The sequence below is a fragment of the Diceros bicornis genome, chromosome 21 (genome assembly GCF_020826845.1).
Source record: "Diceros bicornis minor isolate mBicDic1 chromosome 21, mDicBic1.mat.cur, whole genome shotgun sequence".
NCBI classification, from domain to species: Eukaryota; Metazoa; Chordata; class Mammalia; order Perissodactyla; family Rhinocerotidae; genus Diceros; species Diceros bicornis.
In genome coordinates, this window is record NC_080760.1 from 23,203,912 (window position 1) to 23,229,369 (window position 25,458).

At 35.4% G+C, this 25,458-nt stretch overlaps 1 protein-coding gene across 1 annotated transcript in view; it reads left to right on the top strand.

Annotated features, from left to right (window-relative positions):
* The window catches only part of ZFPM2 (zinc finger protein, FOG family member 2), a 442,887-nt gene that overhangs the window by 102,493 nt on the left and 314,936 nt on the right, over window positions 1-25,458 (top strand). The window contains exon 3 of the mRNA XM_058564775.1: window positions 15,445-15,546. Coding sequence (XP_058420758.1) covers window positions 15,445-15,546 — 102 coding nt within the window. The remainder of the gene's footprint in view (window positions 1-15,444; window positions 15,547-25,458) is intronic.

Below are 25,458 nucleotides of genomic sequence, written 5' to 3' on the forward strand. Positions count from 1 at the left end.
ATCAACAACTACAGCAAAGTTGCAGGGTACAAAATCAATCTACAAAAATCAGTTGCATTTCTGTATGCTAATAATGAACTAACAGAAAGAGAGCTCAAAAAGATAATACCATTTAGAATTGCATCAAAAAGAATAAAATACCTAGGAATAAATCTTACCAAGGAGGTGAATGACCTATACAATGAGAACTACAAGACATCATTGAAAGAAATCGATGATGACATGAAGAAATGGAAAGATATCCCATGCATGTGGATTGGAAGAATAAACATAGTTAAAATGTCTATATTACCTAAAGCAATCTACAGATTCAATGCAATCCCAATCAGAATCCCAATGACATTCTTCATGGAAATAGAAAAAAGAATACTAAAATTTATATGGGGCAACAAAAGACCCCGAATAGCTGAAGCGATCCTAAGAAAAAAGAACAAAGCAGGAGGCATCACAATCCCTGACTTCAAAACATACTACAAAGCTATAGTAATCAAAACAGCATGATACTGGTACAAAAACAGACACACAGATCAATGGAACAGAATTGAAAGCCCAGAGATAAAACCACACATATACGGACAACTAATTTTTGACAAAGGTGCTAAGAACATACAATGGAGAAAGGAAAGTCTCTTCAACAAATGGTATTGGGAAAACTGGACAGCCACATGCAAAAGAATGAAAGTGGACCATCTGCTATTGCCATTCACAAAAATTAACTCAAAATGGATCAAAGACTTGAAGGTGAGACCCGAAACTATAAAACTCATAGAAGAAAATATAGGCAACACACTATTTGACATTGGTCATAAAGGAATCTTTTCGGATGACATGCCTACCCAGACTGGGAAAACTAAAGAAAAAATAAACAAGTGGGACTTTATCAGATTAAAGAGCTTCTATAAAACAAATGAAACCAGAATCAAGATGAACAGACAACCCACCAGCTGGGAGAGAATATTTGCAAAACATACATCTGACAAGGGATTGATCTCCATAATATATAAAGAACTCACACAACTGAACAACAAAAAAACAAACAACCCGATCAAAAAATGGGCAGAGGAAATGAACAGACACTTCTCCAAAGAAGATATACAGATGGCCAATAGGCACATGAAAAGATGCTCAACATCACTAGTCATCAGGGAAATGCAAATCAAAACAACACTAAGATATCACCTCACGCCCGTTAGAATGGCTATAATCACCGAGACAAAAAACAACAAATGTTGGAGAGGATGTGGAGAAACAGGAACCCTCATACACAGCTGGTGGGAATGCAAACTGGTACAGCCTCTATGGAAAACGGTATGGAGATTCCTCAAAGAATTAAAAATAGAGATGCCCTATGATCCAGCCATCCCACTACTGGGAATCTATCCAACAGATCTGAAATCAACAATCCAAAGAGGCTTATGCACCCCTATGTTCATTACAGCATTATTCACCATAGCCAAGAAGTGGAAGCAACCTAAGTGTCCCTCCACTGATGATTGGATCAAGAAAATGTGGTATATATATACAATGGAATACTACTCAGCCATAAAAAAAGACAAAATCGTCCCATTTGCAACAACATGGATGGGCCTGGAGGGTATTATGTTAAGTGAAGTAAACCAGAAAGAGAAAGACAAACACTGTATGATCTCACTCATATGTGGAATATAAACCAATACATGGACAGAGAAAACTGTGTTGTGGTTACCAGGGGTAATGGGGGTGGGAGGTGGGCACAAGGGGTGAAAGGAGTCATATATATGGTGATGGACAAACAAAAATGTACAACCCAAAATTTCACAATGTTAAAAACTATTAAAACATCAATAAAAAAAAGAATAAGGGCATATTTAAAAACAAAAAATAAAAAAAAAGTTAAAGTAAATGAATTAGGGGTGTGCTTAGAATATTTCTACCCTTTTGATACTTCTTGGAAGACTCTCTGTCAATATAAATCAGTTTGTAGTAAGTAGAGTTGGCATTTTGATATAATGAGAGGCCTATATTGAAAGCTCTTTAGACTCATTATACAAACTGGATGATTATGTTACCCTGATTTGGTAGCATGAAATAAGCCACAATTTCCCACTGCTTGTTTCTTGTGAAGTTGTTTTCAGGTAATTCAAAAGACTGGGGACAACCCAAAATGTGTCTAGCTGGGCAGAAGCCAATAATAAATGGCACGAATGTTTACAAATCCATGAAAACTATTTGGATAGGAATTTCAGCCCTGTAGAAATCTTTGCAAAATGAACTTTTTAAAACAGCTTGAACTTAACACAAAATAAGACCAAATAAAAAGCGGAGAAAGGAAGGAAGGAAGAGGGGAAGAGGGCATTGTTTGCAGGGAAAGTTCTGGGCACTGTGAAAACTTTACACTTCTCTGAAGGAAATGCAGTACAGCAGATGGTAAGAGTGGAAGTGAGATAAACATAGGAACTGGAAAAGTAAGCAGTACATTCTAACAGGTTCTGTATCAAAGATCTGGAGAAGCAGAGAGATTAGACAAGGAACTGTTCTGAAACTTGACAGGGGCTGTATCTTACCAAGTCTTACGCACGGAGCAGAGATGGAAAGTGGAATTGCACAGACAGTAGGCTTTGGTTATATTTTTCTGGCAGTGAAGAAAGGAGGGTATCTTTAAGGATTATTTTTAAGATAGATTTATCAAGGTGGAAATCTACAGCTGTATAAAACACTTTGCCTCTCCTACCTATTTAACAATGGGATTTGATGTAATTTCTATTGTTGCCACAGAATTAGCACAAGACACTATATTTTGTGTCTTAGATAAGCTTCTTTGGTTTGTTTTTCAATGCAAATTATGGTCTAGGCTAGTTAATAAACACTGAGAACCTATCTTACTTGTTTCCGGTTATAAAAGTACTGAAATGTGTGAGTGCCTATACATGACCACGCAGGTACAGAGGCAGAACGGGGAAAATATAATGTTCTCATTTCTTAAAGATAAATGGAAAACATATGGACAAGTGAGAGAAGGGAATATATATAAGGAGTGGAGAAGATGTTAAGTCTGGGCTGATTAAGGAAGCAGTACATTCATTCTCAAGCTTCCTTATAATGATGTGCATCATTCTAGTACAGAAACCATTCACCAGCATGTACCTGCCTCATTTAATCCTTGTGTCCTGTGCTCCTGTATCCTGTCCTAGTGGCCGACTACCAAAAGGAATACCAAAATACAGTAACTCATAATGAGAAACAATTCTAGAAAAATATAGAGTGATACTGAAAAAGAAAATGGACGGGGAAAATAGCTTATATCCTACAGAAGACCAAATTTAGATATCTTCTCTATAATACTGGCGGTTGTGTTGGGGAGCTTTTAAGGAGGCCCTAAAAAAGTCAGATCATTAATAAAAAGAATGATGTTTTAAAATTTATGTAGAATGCATATCTTTACATTTAACCTTGCAAAATAAATACTACATCTACTCATTCACCTTTTTATTTAGCAATTGTTTAATTAGATATTTATATATCAAATGATAGACCTGGGACAGTTCAATATAGTGTAGTGTAGCTTCAAAATTCCTCACTTATACAGACTCCTTCCAAGGCCCTGCACCTAATTTTGTAAATATAACTTTGATTTCTTCTTTTTAAGGAAGACCTCCCAAATTGTATGTGCTTCAGGCCCCACAAAGCCAGAATCAACCCCTGCTAGTACCTTCAGTAAACATGGGTGATCTCGTAGGAGACAGCAATGAACAAGAATGTTAAACTTGGTTTCAGCTTCCTAATTTTTAGAAAACCTTAAATAAGATCCCTAAAATGTCTTGATATTTATAATAGATATCTGAATTTCAAATCTATTATCGTTACAGAATAAGTTACCCTGAGCCAAAAGAGACCACAGCTATCACAGATACTCATGAAAGCACTATGTTAGAAATTAAAGCAGAGAGGGGAAAAAAATTCTCCATTTCTGAAAATCTAGATGATGCTATGGATACTATCTGTATTTTTCCTTTGTTATCACCAGCAGCCAAGGACCTCTTCCTGGCCCTGAGGGAGGAGGTGCTATGGGAAGACCTTGTGGTTAAAAAGAGCCTGAATGGGTCTCATGATATTATACTTGGGACTGTCCCTGGTGGTGGAAGCTAGATAGGGATCTGAGTTTGGAGAAGGCTGATGTGACCTAGAATACTTTTTTTTTTCACAGACATGCAAAGTTCATTAGGATTAGATTCAGCTGTAAGAACAGGCTCTTGTGGAAGCTGCCACAAGACTTTCCCACTTACATCCCATTGCCCAGAGCTTAGTCTTACGGAGTGGTCCACCTCACTAAAAGGGAGGCTGGGAAATGTGGTCTTTATTACCACGGGGCCACGTGCCCAACTCCAAATTCTGTCACTATGGAGAGTTTTCAGCTTATGCAAAGAACATATTTGTCTTTTCTTGATTATTGGGATAAATGACTCAAAGCATGGTGGCAGTCAGTCCATTCTGCATGCATGCTTTATCCAATCTAATAGGTATTTATTGAACACCTACTATATCAGACTTTGTGCTGTGAATACCATGTGAGTAAACACAGGGAAGATCCTGGCTACCCTGAAATTTACATTATAGTGTGGAGGCAGACAACAAAATAATCACACTGGTGGTGCAGCGTGCTTTGGCCTAATGAAGAAGGTCAGAGAATGTGTTCTTAAGAATCTGACACTTGAGCTGGCATCTAATGCTGATGAGGCATTAATTAGGTAAAAAGAAGTAATAGGTGGGGCCAGCGCAGTGGCATAGTGGTTGGGTTTACACCGCTTTGGCGGCTTGGGGTTTGCAGGTTCGGATCCTGGGCGCAGACCTATGGACCGCGTATTAAGCCATGCTGTGGCAGGCAGGCATCCCACATGTAGGGGAGAGGAAGATGGGCGTGGATTTTGGCCCAAGGCCAATCTTCCTCAGCAAAGAGAGGAGGATTGGCGGATGTTAGCTCAGGGCTAATCTTACTCACCAAAAAAAAAAAAAAAAAAAAAGTAATAGGGTTCCAGGTAGAGGGAATGGCATGTGGTTGGTAAGAGCCTGGTGAGCATGCAAAGAGAGTAATGGGAACTGCGGTGTGAGCTGACCCTGGAGAGAGAGGGATGAGCCAGACAGATCAGGAAGGACAACGATCATAGGGTGAAGGACAGGCAATACTGAGAGGACGCATAAGAGAAGAAGAGAAATATATTGAAAGCTCAAGCACTAAATGCAAATCTGAGCTTCAAGCCACAGTAGAGAGAGAATGGAAGAGTAAGATATAAGTCCAATGGTCAAGCAGCAGCAAAAACAGGGTTTATCAGGAGAAATAACTGTTATCCCTTATTTGGGAGCCCTGAGAGTCATTCATCATGAGGGCGTTTGAACTAGTGTTGTGTAAAGGGCATTCAGATATGGACCAAAGTCTTTGTTAGTTGCTGTCTCAGAATATGCATTCTCCATTGGCCTTAGAATTTCGGATGTGTGGCTTAAGTAAAGTCTATTTATAAGGACTAAGTTATATTATGTAATGGAACACTATGGTAATCAGTGATTGCTTATAATTTCTCAAATGGATTATGAGAGAGGAGTCGCCTCTTGAGTGAATTATTTTGTTAAAAAGGAAACAATAAACAATAAGATTATATAGAAAGCAATGTTCAAATATCATTACCTTCTCAAATTGGTTGGATCTTTCTGTGTCAATTAGGTTGGCTTGTTGGGGAGACAGTTTCCGAGATGGTAAAATTTGACTTTACTTTTTGTTGTTGTTGATGATGATGACGATTTCCTAAAGTGAAAGCTGGGTTTGAAGCTTGAAGACTGAGGTCAGCAAACTGAAGGGATAGTGGTTTCTTGATGGAAGAAGAACAGTTCTGTGAATAGGTAAATTACAGTTCAGAGAATTCTCATTTACAGACTACCAGGCATTACTTTCTCTCTTCTTTGAAACAACAAGTGCCTGAATTGTGTAGAATCTTCCTCTGAATGGAATATGGTAGTTACAGTGAAGGGTTTTGATGGGAGGGGGGTGGGGAGGAGTGGGAGAAGGGGAAGATATAATAAGAAAAGTTATTTAAATGTAAACTTTAGAATACGTATTTTAGAAACATCTTTTAGAGTAGGATGTCTTTCTTCTCCTACATTTGCTTATATATTTGACTCTTTCAAGTGCTCATTGAGAGAAATGATGAGGGGTAAAAATTCTTGAATGATACACTGCTGAGAATTTGTCTTGTTTTATCTCCTGTGGAAATGTCTCTGATGCTCCAAATCTTCAGTGAACTTAAAGTTTGAGAAAAACCCCTTTTACGTAGAGGATGATATTGACATCAGGAATAAATGTTCAGTACTGTAGAAAGAATTTACAAATCACTGTTCTTTCTTCATAAATTATCAATACTTTGTGATTTTGATATAATATAGTTACCATAAACATTAGTGTTTTCAATAATTGTCCCTTACTACCTATAATGAAATGGGACAGATTACAATCTCTATTGAATATAGAGATTGAGATTTTGTTTTTTTATTTTCCAATAACAGACTTAGCCCTTAGACCACTATCATTAACTGTTTAAGGATTGTTTCCTCATGTAGGGTCTGAAAATTTATAATCAAATAAATGTGGATTCTATTCTTTTGATCTGTTTTATTGTTCATATTCTGGGATATGAAAAAGGCTATTTTCAAAATAATGACGTATTAAATAAAGAAAACTCAAATAAATTACAAGGAAATCACATGCATATTTGCAAATAATTGTCTACTGAATACAACTATCCAGAGCATGGCAAACCCGACATTTTCTCAGACATTTTAGTACATCAAAGGGAGACTTGAGTCAGACACCGTTATAGGGATCCACAGAATTGTGGACCTATTCTTTTCAAATAGTTGAATTTCCTTTTAGGTATTAGCAAAAAGTGGTAACAATTGCATGTTTTTATTTTTGTGTCTGGAGATAGAACCATGTCTATAATTTGGCAACGCAGAGGTAATTTAATATGACGCTTTTGTTTAGATAATCTGTAACCAAACAGTTGTTTGAACAATATTGTGAGGCTGTTAGGCAAAGCAAACACAAACTGAGTCTTAAACTTAAATGTCCTCGCCCTTCCATATGAGCTGCAGTTTTCTGTTTTTGACTGTTACAGTCCTTTAACCAAAGCTATCTTGTCTGATGATAAAACCATAAGTGTATGAAGCTCACACATTTTTCATCTCTTTTATGACCTTATCTTTCATGAGCGGCTTCTGTGAAGGTATCCTAACTATAGGAAGCACCTGGAAAACATATGTGATATCTATTCTCTGATAAGCAGTTGTGAACAAGAAAGTAGATCTGTCACTTCTGAACTGTTCATTGTTAAAAAATACTTTGATGATTTAGCTGATTGCAAAATACATTCTAGGGATGACTAACAGCTGCAGTAACACTTCTAGTCAAGAAAGTTCAATAGTTATATTGTACAAGAATTTCTATAAGAGGTTGATGTTGATAGGAACTACATGGATTAAAAGAGCAGGGTTGAGAAAGGCTGTTTGCTTGCATGACTGCTTTCAAACACTGCTGCTGTTTTGTGCTGAAAAAGTGACTGTCTCAGAATGTGGCAAATGTTTAATTTCTACAGGAATGTTTAACTTTCGGTGAAAAGATATTTGTTTGTGTTTTTGAAATTATTTTTGCCTGGCAAGTGGAGCCACTGCTTTTACCACCTTGCCAACAATACCTAATATGGAATTGAGAGATTCTGTTTCATGTGTTCCAAAGACTATATTCTAGTGCATTTCCCTGTGTCATTTGTGCTGTGTATTATATTGCTCATAACACCTTCAATTTCCTCCTATAGGGCTCTCATTGATTCTGAAAACTAGACTAAGAAAAATGGAAGGGCCCACAAAATATGTATGATATCTTTTAAAAGAGCAACAAAAGAGTTTAATCTTGCAGTGGAAAACCATTAACTCCATAGCTATAATTTTAGAAATATTGTAGATTTTGTTACTGCTTGACATTTATTCCATTTTATCATTTTATGAATTGGTCTCTGGATATATATAGCGGTTATCCCATTAAATGTGTTTGTGCTTTGCTAAAAATACACTGAAATTTCTATTTAAAAGTATGTGAATAAAGAATTTAGCAAGATGTCAAATGCATTTCTAGATCTTTCTATAATTCTCTTTCTAGCATCCTTTTCTCTCTTCCTTTCCTCTACGTAACCAACAAAGCTTTGGAACCTATATCTTAACAAACTTGTCATTATTATCGTGGCTATTAATTATTCATGACATTTTTCATAAACTACTTTAGAGTGCTGATTTCAAACATATAAGAATCAAAAATGCATAGAAGTAAAAAAAAAAGGTCAATAAAGTAATTTCCATTCAAATCAAGAAGTTGAATTAATATCAAAATAAAGTTCTATTTATAAATTTTCCATGAGAATAAATATATTGATAGGAAAAAAGCAAGTCTCTATTGTGAGGTAAAAAATAGTGTTTCTTAAAAGTAATTCAAAGATTTCATATTTGATTAAATTATTTTAATCAATTCATTTCAGTAATAAAAAGATTAAAAATGAATTAGGTAAAAAACATTACCATAAAAATGAGAGCCAATTTCCTGAGATAAACTTAGAAGATGAAGGATCTAAAAGTTGAAACAAGACATATTTTAGTTATTAAATAGAAATAATGTACTGAAAGCAAGTAATTAGCAAATGTGATGATTTTGCAGTAGGTTATGGTAAAAAGAATGAAACCAAAATCTAATTTTCTAACTGGTCAGTGAGCAATGGTTATTGATTAAGCATCTGTGTGTAGTGGTTTTTACTAAGTTCTGAGTAAAAGAGTACACCTTAGAAAAAACAATGCTTATAGAGATTAAATCTATTAAACATTTCATTTTAATATGTAAGCATAATGAAGAAACAAAGCTTGTATATGATGAAGAGAAAGCAGATATCAGATCACATCCTACTATCTTTATTGTTTGATATCCAGCAGACTTTAACTGTAACATCCTAATAGGTTTGGGAGTATGGTCTTTGGAATCAGACTGACTTGGGATCGATTGGGCCAAGTCTCTGCCACTTTCTAGCAGTGTGTCTGGGCATCTTCTCACATGCCTGCCTCTTGGTTTACTCTTCTGGATTAAGAGATACTAATGCACGGCAGCGTTGTTGATGTGATGTTCATAAAGCATCTAGCTAGTGCTGACTGGTGCTTAAGAAACAGTAGCCATGTTTAGGTTTAACATAGAATCTGAGCTTGAAGACATGATCTTTGCCTTATTCATCTTTATGATTTCAGTAGTTGGCATATAGCAGATATTGGAATTAATATAAATTTAATTGTGACCCGTTTTGTTTTCTACATCCAAGTGTATCATTTTATGTGACATACTTATGTTTCTGGTCATCTTTCCCTTTTTTGCCTTCTTTCTTTAAGAAAACATGATTAAATAATCAGGCAAGGACTTTATTCTTCTCTCTTGGAATTTATTTTTAATAATGTGATATATATTGCACATTTACCTAGTTTCATAAGTAGCTTAAAATAGTTGCAAAATGTAATTTCTTTTGAGCTGTTAATTGTGTACAATCAACTATTTTTACAGTGCTTCTTTAAGTAGGTACTCTGCAATATTTATTTTCAGTAGTTCTAATTATATGTGCTGCAAAGTGAAACAAATTAGAGCAAATCATTCCATGAATCAAGATTATCAATACTGAGTACTGCTTTAGATGTTGGCACAAGTTGAAATCTAAGCTCCACAGTTCTGATTTGGCAGTTGTGACATTTAACAAAAGTATTTTATTATATGAAATTACTAGCTCAGTCAAGCCCTTAATAGACCCAATTATAATATTTTCACTTCGAGTGATTTACCAAATTTCTCTGTGCATTATGTGTCTGCTGAGATTTGTAGTTATCCTGCCATTTTATTTTCCTAGTAGATATTGGCTGAGAATGGTCATGGGTAAATTTGGCCTATACTGAATGAAAGAAAGGACTTCATTCAGTTAACCATCATACAGTAGGGTATTTCTCAAACTATTTCTCTTTAGCATCTTAAAACTTCGTCTGGATCCTACTCTTGTATCATTGAAATGTCTTTAGTTTCACTACCTTCAAGCTACCATGCTTCCTGCACAATATGTTAATTACTATAATCTTTTTCATATGGGATTCTTTGGGGAGATGGCTCTCATTTTTAATCTGAAAAATGGTTTTCAATCGTGGAACCTCAATACACGAAACCTACAGACTTCAGTTTCATCTAAGATCATGTCTCCAAAACATCATGTATTTTCTTGGTTCCTTCCTCCAGGAAGCTTCCACAGGACCACGTCTGGGTTAGGTGTCATGCCTGTGTGCTCCTTGCACATCACGGACTGCTTCCTTCAAAGAATTCATCACATTAGGGTGCAATCTGTTGATTTGTCTCTGCACTGGTTAAGTTATATGAAGGAAGGAACCATCTTTGTTTTGCATTCTTAGTGCTCAGCACAGTGCCTGGGACTCAAAAAGTAGTATTTTAATCAATTAGTAAAGAGTAGTTTATTATCACCTCTGTTCGATAAAGATGAACATTTATAGATTCAACTGAATTCTTTAAACTTCTAAATTTTGTGATTGCTCTCCAAGATCATCTTCCAAACATACTTCTGTCTCACTGTATTTCTTATTATTTTTCCTTCCAAGTATGTAATTTGCCTAATAAAATATTTCAAAGTAGATGTAACTATAGTCTCACAAAAATTTGAGACAAGAATGCCTGAGACATGAGTCAGAGTGTTGTTATGGAATGAGTAAGGGAGAACTCAAAGACCAGAGGTCTGACCAGGTGTGTTCATGAAAACTGTTGATTACTGTATTTGTGTCACGTGATCATTTCAGTCCACCACTGAAATACCTCTAATGCTCTCCATGCCTTCAGTATGAAGGTAGAACTCCAAAATTAATTATAATAGGTTCTCCATGGTCCATGTCATTTTATGCTTCTGGTCTCTGAATTTCTGTATTTTATGTGTTCTCATTTGGAATTATTCATGGACTGCTTTGATTGTAGGTTTTTTTATCAGTGGTTACCTCTCTTATGCATATTGCCTATCTCCTGATTAGATTATATGGTCCTTAAAAGAAAGTAATTTTTTTCTTTTTCATATATCTCATTGTATCTTCAAAAATATGCATTATAAATGTTAACGACTGATTGAATTTTATATGGCACCACATGTTTCCAACAATTAAAGTGCAATAGTAAAATTCAGATAGATTTACTCCTTTGTGTGAACATAAGGATGATACAGTTAATATCTGAATATAAATTAACTTCCCTAAGCGGTTCTGGTGAGAATTTTACTCTCTGTTCTCTGGGCCCTTGGATATGTGATTTTTAACAGCATGATCTCATGCTTGCTTGTTTATGCATTGCTCTGGGATTATTATTCAGCTCTTTCAGGTGTGCATGGTTCTCTCCTCAACTGGGGGTGTGGAGAGAAAGGATGTTTTGGAAAGAGTGCTAGACTGACAGGAGACTCAATTTAATTCCTAACTTTGTACAAACTGCTCACTTTTTGTGGGCCCTATGATGCCTCCCTATGCTCCCCCATGACCCTGCTGTCCTGCTGGTTGGGGAAAGGAGATTTACCTAAAGCTGCTTCAAAGTGTCACCCTTGGGATGACTGGGAAGCACTTATTGCTGAAGCATGAGAAGGTTGGGGGAGGCGCTTTATGCAGAAATAAATGTTGTAGCTATAAGACCATGGATAAGTTACTGACGCTCTCTGTGCATCAATTTCCTGATGAGTCAATGTGTCTAATTTGGGTTAGATGATCTCTAGAGACCCCGCTGGTGCTCAAATCCCTAGGTTTCAAGATTGATAATACATGAGAAGAGTGCTTGGAAGTAGCGGATGCAGTTTAAAAATTATAGGTTGCATTCTCTGCTCTTCGCTGGTGGGGAGGACATTTTCCTTTGTAAATTCCCCTGCATTAGTGCCCTGAGTTAAACCTCCACTCTGTCTGTAGGAATGCAATCAGAAGGTCACTCACCTAAGTTGAAAATTCTAGTGTGGATTCTAGTTCGCATGAAAAATAAGGTGTTGGAGTGGTCAGTATTTCCCCAAATTGGTCAGCTATCCCTGGTGGTACTCAAGAAGATTAAAGTGGTACACTGAAGCATTGAATCAATTGGTGAGAAAATTTTCAAGTTCCTATGTTCTTTGTATATCAATGAGAATGTTTCAAGTTTATATTACTATGACTTAAATCCCTTACTACTTGCTTCTCTTCCTTTCTATTGCAAAGAAATGAGACCGGAGACTCAGAGTCTAAATAGAATTTAGCTAGAATTTAATAGTGTTATCTTTTTTTATAGTGACTCTATTTTTATGATTACTTTCCAATTTTGGCATCTGATACTGGTTTTTCATTTATAGCACTGATAAGAAGTTTCTGTTTTTTTAAAAATATGTTTATGTGAGTTATAAAAAGTGAGTCCATTTAAAGAAAGTTTAATACAGATTATTGCAAAAGTCAGGACTGGCCAAAAATCATGAAAATATTATGAGAAGCTTGGGAAGACATGGAGGGTATCAGTAAGGGTCCCAGAGGAAGCTGATGACATGGTCAATGGGTTTCACCAAAGAGGATTTGGTGAAGGGACAGTGTACAAGGTGCGGGCAGGGTTAAGGAACCCGGAAAGGGGTGGGAAGCCCCCAGGGCCTTGCAATGGTAGGAAGCTGTTTGCACTCCTGGTCTGAAGAGTCATAGGAGGGCTTGGTGGTACAACAGCATGGGAAAAGCAGGTGGGCCACGACTCATGAGCTCTAACTGTACAACACAGCCATTACCTATAATTGGAGACCATCAAAGAGCATGGGGTTTGGGGATAAGTACCTGACCTTCTCCTCTTGCCCTCTGATCCTCTGGTCTGCTGTCAGTGCCCCCCATTGGCTGAATCCAACCAGAAAAGAGAGAACAAGGGCGCCCCAGTGATGTCTACAGAAGTCTACAGAAGTCAGCATCCGTGGGACACAAAGCAGAGCAGAGATGGAGGAGAGTAGGTTCGGGCCAGCAGGAAGGGAAAATGGAGAATAACCAGCTCATGGGAAGCATCAAGGCTGTCCACCAGAGCTAACATTTTATGTTTCTGATTATGCTGATCTGCTAACTACATGGCATTAGTTCAATACTTATGTATATGCAGGGATAATATTCAAAGTATCTAACAACTGGTACAGCCTGGTGTCTGACCAGTCAGAGCGGATACATAAACCTCCTGCTGACTAGGTTTTAATCCCTTAGTTTCCAGATTAGGGAAGGTGGGGGGAGTGCTCACTAGGAAGGGGTCAGGGCAGGCAGAGTTGGCTGAGGGGCACTTGGTTAGTTCAGAGCTTGCAATATTTCAATATATTAAAAGGCCATAGGGCCTACTTGTGTGTGCAGGCTGAGGACCAGCCCTGTTAGTATCTGAGAAGTGAGAGCAGAACTCTTCCCTGATCTCATAAGTTAGTTGGTTGATGCATCTATGTTCTATGTGATCTGCAAAAAGGAGCACAGAAGGTTCAAATTCTTATCTTACTACTGAGGCTTTGTACCTTTCCTATGGCACTTGGACCTGGTCTCGCACTCTCGTTATTTGTGAACTTACTCATTTTAATGGGTTTTATACTACCGAAAAGAACTATATTTTTCAATATATATCTTACCATACCTACTACAGTTCCTCAAACATGATAGAAGCTCAATAAACATTTTCTGGAGAGAATTTCATTGCTATTCATTCTGATCATCCTGAAAGGAAGAGATAACTCAGCTTTCAAAGAGTCTTCAATTCCAGACACGGGGTTTGGTGGTGTAGGGTATGTGTTTTTTTCTGTTACCCACCAGAGCCAGTGCTCCTCTGTTAAGGAAATTTGAGTTCAACAGAGCTGTCACTGGGTTTCCACATTTTCTCTCTCCACCTTTATTCCACTTTTTAAAGTGATTTATTTTATGGAGCTATATATAGAAATGAATACAAAATGTATGGAGTTTAACATTCAAAACTTGTATTAACATCACATTAATATCATCTGTAGTGATAATGATTTTCTGCAAATTTTGTACTTGTAGGTTACTTTGAAAGATTTTAAGAATTTGTTGTATTTTTTTTTTGTATTATCATATAAAGATTTAAGTACTATTAGAGATTTGGACAACTAGATGGAAAATAATTATTGAATACGTCAGAGAAAGATTAGATGGGCAAGCAATTTAATTTGAAAATTTTAGTATTATTAGATTCAAGGTTTAGTTGCCGTGTTTTTACTATATGTTCTTTTTATTACTGATGTCACATTTTCTTGTTATTCTGTTTTCTGATCTCTATTACCGTTTATAAGTAGATATTACTTACTATTTTTGTGTGCACTGTGTTATAGTGGATTACTTACCTTTAAAGCAGCACATAAAGTGTTACATTATCTCTTAAAATGAAAGTACTCGTAAATTAAATTTTTTACTTTTAAAATATGATTGCATTGTTAATATGTTTCTCCTTCTTTGCCATAACTATACTTTCTTTTTTTTGCTGAGGAAGATTAGTCCTGAGCTAACATCTTTGCCAGTCTTCCTCTATTCTGTATGTGGGTCACCGCCACAGCATTGCTGGCGCTGAGTGGTAGGTTGGCACCTGGGAACCAAACCTGGGCTGTCAAAGTGGAGTGCACCGAACTTAACCACCAGGCCGCAGGGCCTCCCTGCCATAACTATAATTTTGCTCAAAATATATTGCTTTTTTTTTTCTCATGTGAAAATGAAGGCATGAAATTGTGCCAACTAGCTGCACTTATTCAAGAACAAGTAAAGCTTTATAACTTCTTGCACTGTGGAGACTTGAATCACTGGCTCATCTCACATACTAATCATTTAATTATGACCTTTTTATACCCATTTTCTAAAAGAAATACAACCAAGTTTTAGCAAGCTTAAAACTAGGGGGAGGGAAGAAGAATCTTCTTCAAATTAACCTAAATTCAATGGGAAACATAAATATGTATTACTCTAAGATATTTAATTTTTTTGCTGCATCTTGCCTTTGTAAAAATTGTAGTTTGGAAATAAGTGAGTTAAGGTTTTCTGTCTTGAAAGTACTACAAGAATTACATACTGGTTTGTTATTTTCTTCTTATATATAATATTAATAACTCCAAATGAAATTTTTATGGAAATGCTCTTTATTGTTTATAGCAGTTAACTTTATTTATTGATTACTAATGTTGATTTTATTATAAAGCCATAATAGATATCAAAATGATTAATCATAGGCATTTGTCAGTATAATGACAATATATGTAATAAATATATAATTAGATATATGCTAAGGACATCTCTCTATAAAGATTTGAATGTCAAATAGAGAGCTTTAATTATTTCCCTTTCTCTCTGTGTGTTGGGGTTTTCCAGGTGATGATGAAGGAGTCCAGGAGACGGCAGAATCAGATGGGGACACACAGCCAGAGAAACCAGGGCAACCTGGAGTTGAGACAGATGACTGGGATGGACCAGGTAGGACAGAAAATTTTAAATTCAACCATCTGTTGCTGCTATATCAGGAATTCACTGTTTTTTTCCTTAAATTTTAATTAGGTTGTAAAACTCTTACAATCTCAAACTCTTTGATTTAAAAAACAAACAAATCAAACTCTTTGATTTAAAAAAAAAAATTTATGTGTATGCTGGCTACATGAGAGGTTAAATAAACATCATTATTTAAAGAAGATTTTTATTTTTTTGATAAATAAACTGTAAAAACCAGTGTTACTCTGCTTGAGGTCTCCATCTTTGTTTTCTTTCCAATACTCATAAAGACTTAGTCAATTCTACTTTTTTTTTTCTTTGAACAGAAATCTTTATGCTGTATCCACATTCAAATTAGGCATAATTTTAAAGCTTACAAACAAGTCACAAACAATAATACTCCAAAGAAATATTTTCAGTTTAGTCATGTTGCACGTCATAGATTTAACCTCAGTATGTATTTAGATGTTTAGAAAACACCAACAGATACCCCCCTTTGATTCAAGGTTTTGGCAACATTTTCATTTTTATGAATGAAAATTAAATTCACTTTTAAAGATGCTGAATTTTAATCATTTCAAGAAAAACAAAAACTGATCAAAATACTCCAAAACACCAATATAATTTTATGCAAGTATATACAGTTCATAAGAACTCTGTGGAAAAAACCTTTATATTTGGTACCAAGTAATTTATAATTGATGGTATATTTATAAATGGAGACTATTATGTCATAGGGCTTAAGGATATAAGCGAGTTCTGAAACAGTTTTAGCCATAATTTCCAAAGCAGTAACATTTTTCATTAAGAAAGATCCCTATATTTCAATCACATTGTCACCCTTGCATGACTTTGCAAATTGCACTCTGCTGTGCATGAAGAAGAGAGGAACTCCGGTGATAATTTTCTGAAACCAGCAGCTGGAAAATATAATGCAAACAAAAATGAAGATACAGTATATCTGATTATTATGATGTCATTTCTAATGTTATTCATGATACACACAAATGTTTGTATTCTGTATCCTGTAGCATAATGTTACACAAGATTTTGGATCAAAATGTATTATATTTAAAGCACCATAACACCACATTTTAAGAGTTTGAAAGAAAATGCACGCTTCTCGCGTTTTCACGTTATTGCATGATGCTTCTGACTTCTCATTGGAGGGAAGAAGTCCCTTGCTTGAAAAGAATAAGAAAAAAAATCTTTGGAAAATTTTATTTTTTTATTAGGGATTACATTTAACTTTATAAGGGTGGGTGAACTTTATATTGTGTGGTTCTTTACTCATGGAATTAAGTATGTATATGCTATTTAGAAGAGTTTTTACATTTAAAATTAGATTAGGTGGCCTTTTGGGTATGCCTACTTGCAAAGGGCGCATTCTGGCTTCTCTCTCGATGGGGCGAACTTGGAGGGGGCAGGTTTTCCTCTTTGCTCAAGTCTGGGGCCCACAATGTTCCCCGTGACTTGGGAGTAAGTAAGCAAATTCACGGGGCAGTGAATTACTAAACACATCATGCATACCCAGTGCAGCCTTTTTCAGGAAGATTTTCCAGAGATAAAGTTGCATTATTAGCTTAAAAAAAAAAAAGAGGAGACGCAAGGTAAATAATGATGCTGTCATTCAGGATGAGATTTTTTACTTTTGATTTAAATTTATTTTATGTATCCGATTTAATGAAATTTTTATTTAGTTATGGTGAAAATGTTTATACTCTTTTCTGTGGCATGTATGAATATGGAAAAACTTGAAAGGAAAAATGTATGTCTCTAAGCAGGTAGGACTATGAGAAAGGTCTTTCTTTGTACATTATAAAATTGGTAACATATTTTTCCCTACAGGTATTTAGCAAAAAAGGAGGGGTTTTATTATTTTGAAACCCCTTGAATTAATGAGGTGGATTCATAACCAAAGAATATCTGTTGGATATTTATTTTTTAAAGTAGAATATTCATCAGTTTCTGTCAATCAGAAGAAAGTATAGGGAATGTTTTTGTACTTTTGCTATTGCATGAATAGAAATTACATCAATATTTTTACCCCATTTTTTGTTATTCACAAAACATTATTGGTACTTTCCAGCTGTATTAAGGAGAGAAAATTGTTCAGGTTTTAGTGACAGCTTCAAAACATGTTAGAAACTGAGCTCTGGATTTTAAGAGTTTAGCTTCAAATCTAGATTTGCCATTCACTTGCTGGGTGATTTTTGGCAAGTTGCTTAATCTCTCTGTGCTTATATTCTCATTTGTAAAGTGTAGAAAATAGTATGAATACGTCTTAGGGATTTTGTGAGAATTAAATCAGATCATACACATAAAATGCTAATTATCATTCTTATGGCGTTGGCATTGTTGAGTCTTGAAGCAGAACCTTTAAAAATTTTTCTCAGCATTTTTTAAAGCCCAGTAGTATATCTGATACAACAAAGGGTAAGCTTTTGTAACACTGAACTCTGGTTTTGAATTTCACGACAAATAATTGGTTAAGACATGAGGTAATGAGCTAGCTGTGATTTCAAGGTCTCCTAATTTTAAAGCCCTCCCACCCAGTCCTGATAGTCACCCTAAGATAGGCAGTTTCTCTAAAAATAGAACAGAATCAAAGGACAAGGAAATTATCTAAAGAATTTGAGGCATAGAGCTGACATCATTTAAGATGGATCAGCATTTATCTTATTTTTAAAAGAGTTTGATTGAAGACGACTCCACAACCTTTCTTGATGGCTCAATTCAATAATGAATCAACTCCTGTCTGGAGTGTTCTATTTTTATCAAATGCAAATTCCACAGTGCAAAGTTTCTTTCCTTATTTGTTATTCAACTAAAAGGTACATTTAGTAATTGCTCACACCTTTGTTAACTCTTATGATTAGGTGGCACCTAAACAATCTTTAGGAAAATTATCTTATGTTTGCAAACATTTCTAAGGTGAAATTCTTTAATGTTTAAATATTTGTGACTCTTATTTAAATATTCTTCAGGTTCCTATGAATCTCTCACTGTTTGAATGGAGAGCTAGACCCACACAAAGCCAGTAAAGTTCAGGCAGATGTAAAAGTCATTACCTCATTATTTCAGTATTTCACACCTCTATTTTTGTTTCATTTTTCTTTCTCCATCTTAAAAAAATTTACCATGACACTACCTTGCTTGGAATCTACTTCATATGATACTTGTTATCCACCCTTCTTCCTTTTTATCTGTATTTACCTATACTTCACTTACATCATTACTGTCTTTTTAAGTAAATACCTCTTCTTTTCTTTTCTCACCCTACAAGTAACTTCAGTTCACCAGTATTCGTGTAGATTTAATTACTCATTAGATAGTTATTGTGCACTAATCATTGTGAAAGGTGCTAGGGAGAAGTCCTAAGGTGTAGTATGATGCTGCCCACACTCTTTTTGATGTCATTTCTCTTCTTTAACATTCTTTAATTATTCATGTATTGTAATCGGGTCACTGATGCAATAATTAAGCGTGTCAACCTAGAAAGTAGAGCATGGTCTAAACTACAGAAGAAAATGTACAAATTTTAGAGTCAGGCAGATCTGTGTTTGAATTCACACGTTGACACTTATGGGCTTTTGACTTTGAGCATATTAAACAACCAGTGCCTCAGTTTCCTTATTTTTAAAATGGGAAGAATAATAACTACCTTGGAACATTGTTAGGAGGATAAAATTGGAAGAGATGTTGTATAGAAAGTATGTAGCACGGAGCTGGGAGCGCATGGGATTTGCTAGATGTTGATGGCCTCCCTTACGCTAGGACCTCTCACACCGACCAACAGTTGGAATCTTCACCTTATTTTGAAAATAGTGTTTACATCTCTGGCTCTCTCTTGTATGAAAATTGTTAGAACCACAATCCATGGTCAAAGTCTGAAGTGCTGATTTGTGTATTTAGATTTAGAAGGAGACTTGAGGGAGAGAATTCAGATAAATTGTTATAAATTCATCATCTACCTCTATGAAATGAGCACCTTAAAAGTCACATCTTACATCAACTCTAAGAATGCCAACTCTCTGGCTTATGTTATTAAAAACACAGTTACTACTTTTGTCCTTGGGAATAGTGAATAATTTGATTTCTCTAGTTTAATATTGAATAAATGTAGGTCTTACCATCAGCCTTACAGCAGCTATAATTGAAATTTCTAGGAGCTCTAATAAAAGAACAGATCACATTAGTCAAATTGCACCAGTAGTATGTCCCCCCAAATAATATGTATTAACGCAAATATACACAGATATAAAATTTTGAGCAAGCAGTCATTTATATTCTTTGACATGAACTTTTCAAGATAAGCTTGTACTTTTATTTAAATAAATTTTGGTATTTATATGTTAAGCACTTGGGGCATTTCAATTAAAATGAAATAGAAAATAAAACCTTGTATCGATGATTTGATGAATTAATAGAGTAAAATTAGGAATAATTTTGCATTATATATCACAGAACATCACAACTTGCTCCTAGATTGATAAGTGGAAATCTGATTTTCCATCAGACGCAAATTATTTTTGGGTAGTATAATGAGTGGAGAAAACCAAAGATATTTCTTCCATTTATATCTTGGCCCTGACACTTATCAACTGTGTGACTTTGAGTAAGTAATTAACTTGCTAAGGCCTCAGTGTCCTTGTTTATAAAATGAGGCTAATAATAATAACTACCTCATTAATGAGATTTTCTATGTAAAGCATGGAGCTCAGAGCTTCATAAGTGCTCAATAAATACCTCTTAATATTACTTTTAGTGTCATTTTGGCAATTGTGCCTTAGTACCCATTACAGTGCATTATAGACAATAAGCCCTCATTAAACATTTGTATAGTGAATTAACTTTGCAAAATGATTTTGCTATGTAAAAACCACCATAGGATTATATTAACTATGTTCAATTCAACTGGATTTAAAACATAGTTTAGTTAAAGAAATTTTAATGTAAATAAACTTTTAAGAATAAATGTCTGGCATAAAATCAAATGTGTATACTTGTTGCATCTGGACTGAAAATCAGTCAAGAAATCTATAAATAAGTTGCCTCATTTGGTTGCTGTTCAACATTGTGGAAACATGCAGATGATGGGGCTAGTTCTGCTTTGTGCCTTAAACTGAGAAGGTGGGGAGTGTTTTGCATATAGTGGAATGGCAGCTAGAAGACCACTGTGAGATAGAAGCATACACCAGTGATACAGATTTTTCCTCCTTACTAGTCCAAAGAAGGGCTTGGAGATTACAGTTCTGATTTCGTTTCCTTTTTGATTGGGAAAATGTGGTAGATATAAGATCTGGGAAATGCCATTTGAAGTAAATTAACGGAAACCTACGAAACATAGTTAACCATAGATATAGTCTGACAGTAAGAAGAATATTGTGAGAAGCAGAGGAAATCGTAGAATGACTGTGTATTACTCTGACAGTGAATTGGTATTATCTCTGCTATCAGATAATGCAGTTATCATTAATTTTCACATTTGCATTTCAATCTTTGGAAGGAAATGACTCTTGCCGGATGAAGATAAGAGCTCTGTACCACTATAATGAACTATCATTTTATCCCAATGCTTTGTGTCCATATGAAAATGAGGCAGGGAGGAGTGTGTGTGTGTGTGTGTGTGTGTGTGTGTGTGTGTGTACGTGGGGGCGTCAGAAAAACATTATAACAAAGTGTCAAAAATTGCTATAGACTTTTGAGCCCCTTATGAAACAAGAGGGAGTCAAAATAAATCTTCTGTAGTGTAGTTAAGTGGATTTTGGATTAAAAGATGAAAGCCTTACTCTTTGTAGAACAGAATGTCACATAAACACAGTAAAAAAAGTTCTCTTTATCTTATTTCTTTACTCCAGTTTGCACTCTTATACGAAATCAGGGCACTCATAAACCTAACAAAAAAAAAAAAAAAAAGGTAGATTGGAGGCAAAGTATTTATGATCATTGTTTGGAAAAATACATATTTGAGTTGAATTATAAAGAACTGCAAAAAATATGACATTTTGTTATTATTATTTATACTTCCTCAGTTGTACAAGAATGGGAATTAAGGATATTTAGATAACAGCTTGTTTTAGAATTTGTAAACAATTTATTTGCACAAGTTTAATTGAGAAATCCAAGTTAAAGGATAATGAATCTGAGATTAATTTTCTTTGGACCTTTCTTTGCAGTGACCTTTTTCTCAAACACACTCCTGGAAAATGAATACAATGTCAAATTTTGTAAATACATCATCGTCTCAGAAAAGTATATGACAAACCCTTCTTTCCGTCCTACACCCTGCTCCCATGGGAAAATTCACTAACCAACCATTTACAGTAGAAGTTCCCTTAACTAGACTACAGTTTCCATCCTCTCTCTAAAACTTACTGATTGAGGCTGTAGGGGTTGAGTTGTGTCCCCTCACAATTCCTATATTGAAGTCCTAACTTCTGGTACTTCAGAATGTGATGTTATTTAGAAATAGTGTCTTGCAGATGTAATTAGTTAAAATGAGGTTATACTGGAGTAGAGTGGGCCCTTCATCCGATATTACTAGTGTCCTCATAAGGAGGGGAAATTTGGAGACACACATGTACACAGGGAGAACACTATGTGAAGATGAAGGCAGAGATTGGGGTGATGCTTCTGCAAGCCAAGGAACACCAAAGATTGCCAGCAAACCACCAGAAACTAGGTGAGAGGCATGCAACAGATTCTCTCTCACAGCCCTCAGAAGGAACCAACCCCACTGACACCTTGATCTTGGACTTATAGCCTCCAGAATTGTGAGACAATACATTTCTGTTATTTAAGTCGCTCGGTTTATGATGTTTTGTTATGGCGGCCCTAGCAAATGAATACAGAGGCTTGGAGCTAGAAAGGAATGATGTGGGCAGTCACTAGTGTGCTTTCCAGCTATACTCCTTACTGTAATTTTCAATTGATCTTAAATATATCCAAACCAATTAAATATATTTGCAAAAAAAAAGGTATACTGTTTTTATGGCAACCATGTTGAAAACTTCAAAAGACTGAATAAAGGAAAATCACTAAAAAATTTAAGTGTGGACAGAACGACTTTAAGAATTGGGGGAAAATCATAAAAATATGGAAAGAAACTACACTTAGATGGCTTTGTAAGTACTTTTACAACCTCACTCTACTCTAATGAAACAAACTAGAAATTGTAGATAAAGCATTTGAGTGTTGTTTTTGTAAGTGAAACACCAATCACTGGGCTCATACACCAAGAAAAGATCTAGGCCCTACATCAAAAGTTTCATTATTAAATGTGCTTTTGTAAATTATAAGTTAAAATATAAAGCTTATATTGCTATTTAAAAAATAATTCCATGCTTTTCCTATTTTGATTAACTACTCACCCGGTTGTGTCCAGTAATAGGACTTCTACTGTGCTGTTTCCCACTGAACCATAATTCAGCGTAGAATTTTTCTCTACAGGGCACTCCAGGAAGACACTACCAGTCAGTAGGAATTGACAACAGGAGACATCTTTGCTGTCTCTTTTATAACCTCTTTCGTTAAAACATATGCATTAAATATTTATTTTGGCACAAGGATTGTTGGCATTGATTGTTTTCTTTGACTCAGCATTGTGCCCTGAAAAGATACCTAAAAATGTGATTGACTCTCGTATCTGGAAAGTCGAAAGAGTGAAAAACTAAACCTTGTAGTTATAGTCATGCACCACATAACGACATTTCAGTCAATGACCAACCACATATACGACAGTGGGCTATAAGGTTAGAACCATATAGCCTAGGTATGTGGTAGGTTATACCATCTAGTTTGTGTAAGTACAATCTATGATGTTCGCACAACTAGGAAATTGCCTAACGATGCATTTCTCAGGACATATCCTTGTTGTTAAGTGATGCATAACTGTATTTGCTTTTATTTCGACTGGTTCAGTAAAGGACTTAATCGGGCTCAGAAGGATAAGTAAAGAACAACACAGTGACATGCATTAGAAGTAGTTTCAGAATATGGAAAATAAAAGCAAGTGCGTAGAGCCACATACACTTGCTATTAATGGACCACAAATCTGGAACTAAATTACTAGAGGACTACTTAAAAGGGTAATATTGATAGGTACACCAGATAAATAAATTGGCTAGTTGGGGTAAACATTTATTTATTCAGCTACATATTGAGTATCAGCTATATGCAATGCTTTGTGCTAGACTCTAGGACATGTAGTAGTGAATAAGCCAGAGTCATCTCTACCTCAGAGAGTTTATGCTCTCCCAGAAATTGCAAATTGTAATAAGAATGATTTTTTTTGAGAACTTACTGCCTATGTGATAGTTGTTCTATAGAAGAAATGTAAATGATACCATAAAACTATATTATGAGGGGTGGGGCTAGCCTAGTCTGGTGGAAAGGGAGTCAGTAATGACTTCTCTGAGGAACAAACGTTTTAACTCAATTTGTTTTTATTTTTAATTTTTATATTTCAATATGCAAAGTTTCAAACATACATAAAATAAGAGGGAAGAGTATGATGAATCTCTGTGTACCCAGTTAACAGCTTCAAAAGTTACCAACTTTTTGCCAATCTGGCTTTATCAGTTCCCTCTTAATTTTTTTTTTCTGGAACAAATCACGAAAATCATGTCATTTCACCCATAAGTGCTTTGGTATGTCTCTCTAATAAGCAAGAACTTCTGTTTTAAACATAACCACAATACCATTATATCTTATGAAAAAGACTTCTTAATATTATCTAAAACTCAATTTATCTTCAAATTTCCCCAATTATCTCAAAAAAGTCTTTATATTTGGTTTGTTGGAATCAGATTCAAAGAAGCTTCATATATTGGTTGATATGATTCTTAAATCTTTTTTTTTAGTAGTCTCTCTCTCCTTAACCACTCTCTCCCACATATCTGTTGAAGAAACCAATTTATTTATCCTGAAGTATTTTTCACATTCTAAATTAGATAGATTGCCTTCTAGTGGTGTTGTGTAACATGCTCCTCTACCCCGATGTTTCTTGTAAATTGGTAGTTGAATCTAGATCCTTGAGTAAATTCAGGTTCAATACTGTAGACAACAATGCTACAAACACATTGCTGAATGCTTTCTATTGCATCACATCAGTAGGCGCATAGTGACAGGATGCCCTACTTATAGAGATATTACAGTGTATCACGTGGCTCAGGTGTTTTCAGCCTGATCCAGCCATTATAAAGTTTCCCATCAACTTTTCACCTAGTGATTATTACCAGGATCCATTATATCATTAGGACTTGCAAAATGGTGATTTTTACATTTTATCATTCCTTCTGTATTATTAGCTGGTGTTATTATCTTCTAAAAATCTTTCCTCATCTACTATTTAGTTACCCCTAAATACTGTTCTTTAAGCCAAGGGAGAATACATGCTTAATTCTGTCTCATTGTATACCAATTTTCAGAATAGTAAAGAATAGACAGAGCCTCACTATAAGATGAGGCTGGTAAAGTAAGCAGGACTCAGATTCTTCAGGGCCTGTAGTCCATAGTACTGTTATTGGATTTGAATTCAAGACCTTTGTGAAGACATGTTATACATATAAGCCACATGCTCATATTTGCCTTAAAAATAAACTACTCTGAGTGCTATGTGGAGAATGGATAGAAGGACAATAAAAATGCAGTGGTCTTATCAAGAGGCTTGTAGAGAGCACTGGGTATATTTGAGGGTGTGATTGCATGTGGCTTGCTCAACTTAGATTATTTTGTTGCCATTCACTGAGGTAAGGAAGTCTGAAGGAAAGGCACATTCAAGGGGAAAGATAAGTTGGACTTTAGTATGTCATTTGTGGTTTGCGTGAGGTATCCAAGTAGAGCTGTTGAGTAGAACCTTGGTAGTATAAGCCAGGAGCTTGGAGAGAGGACTGGTCT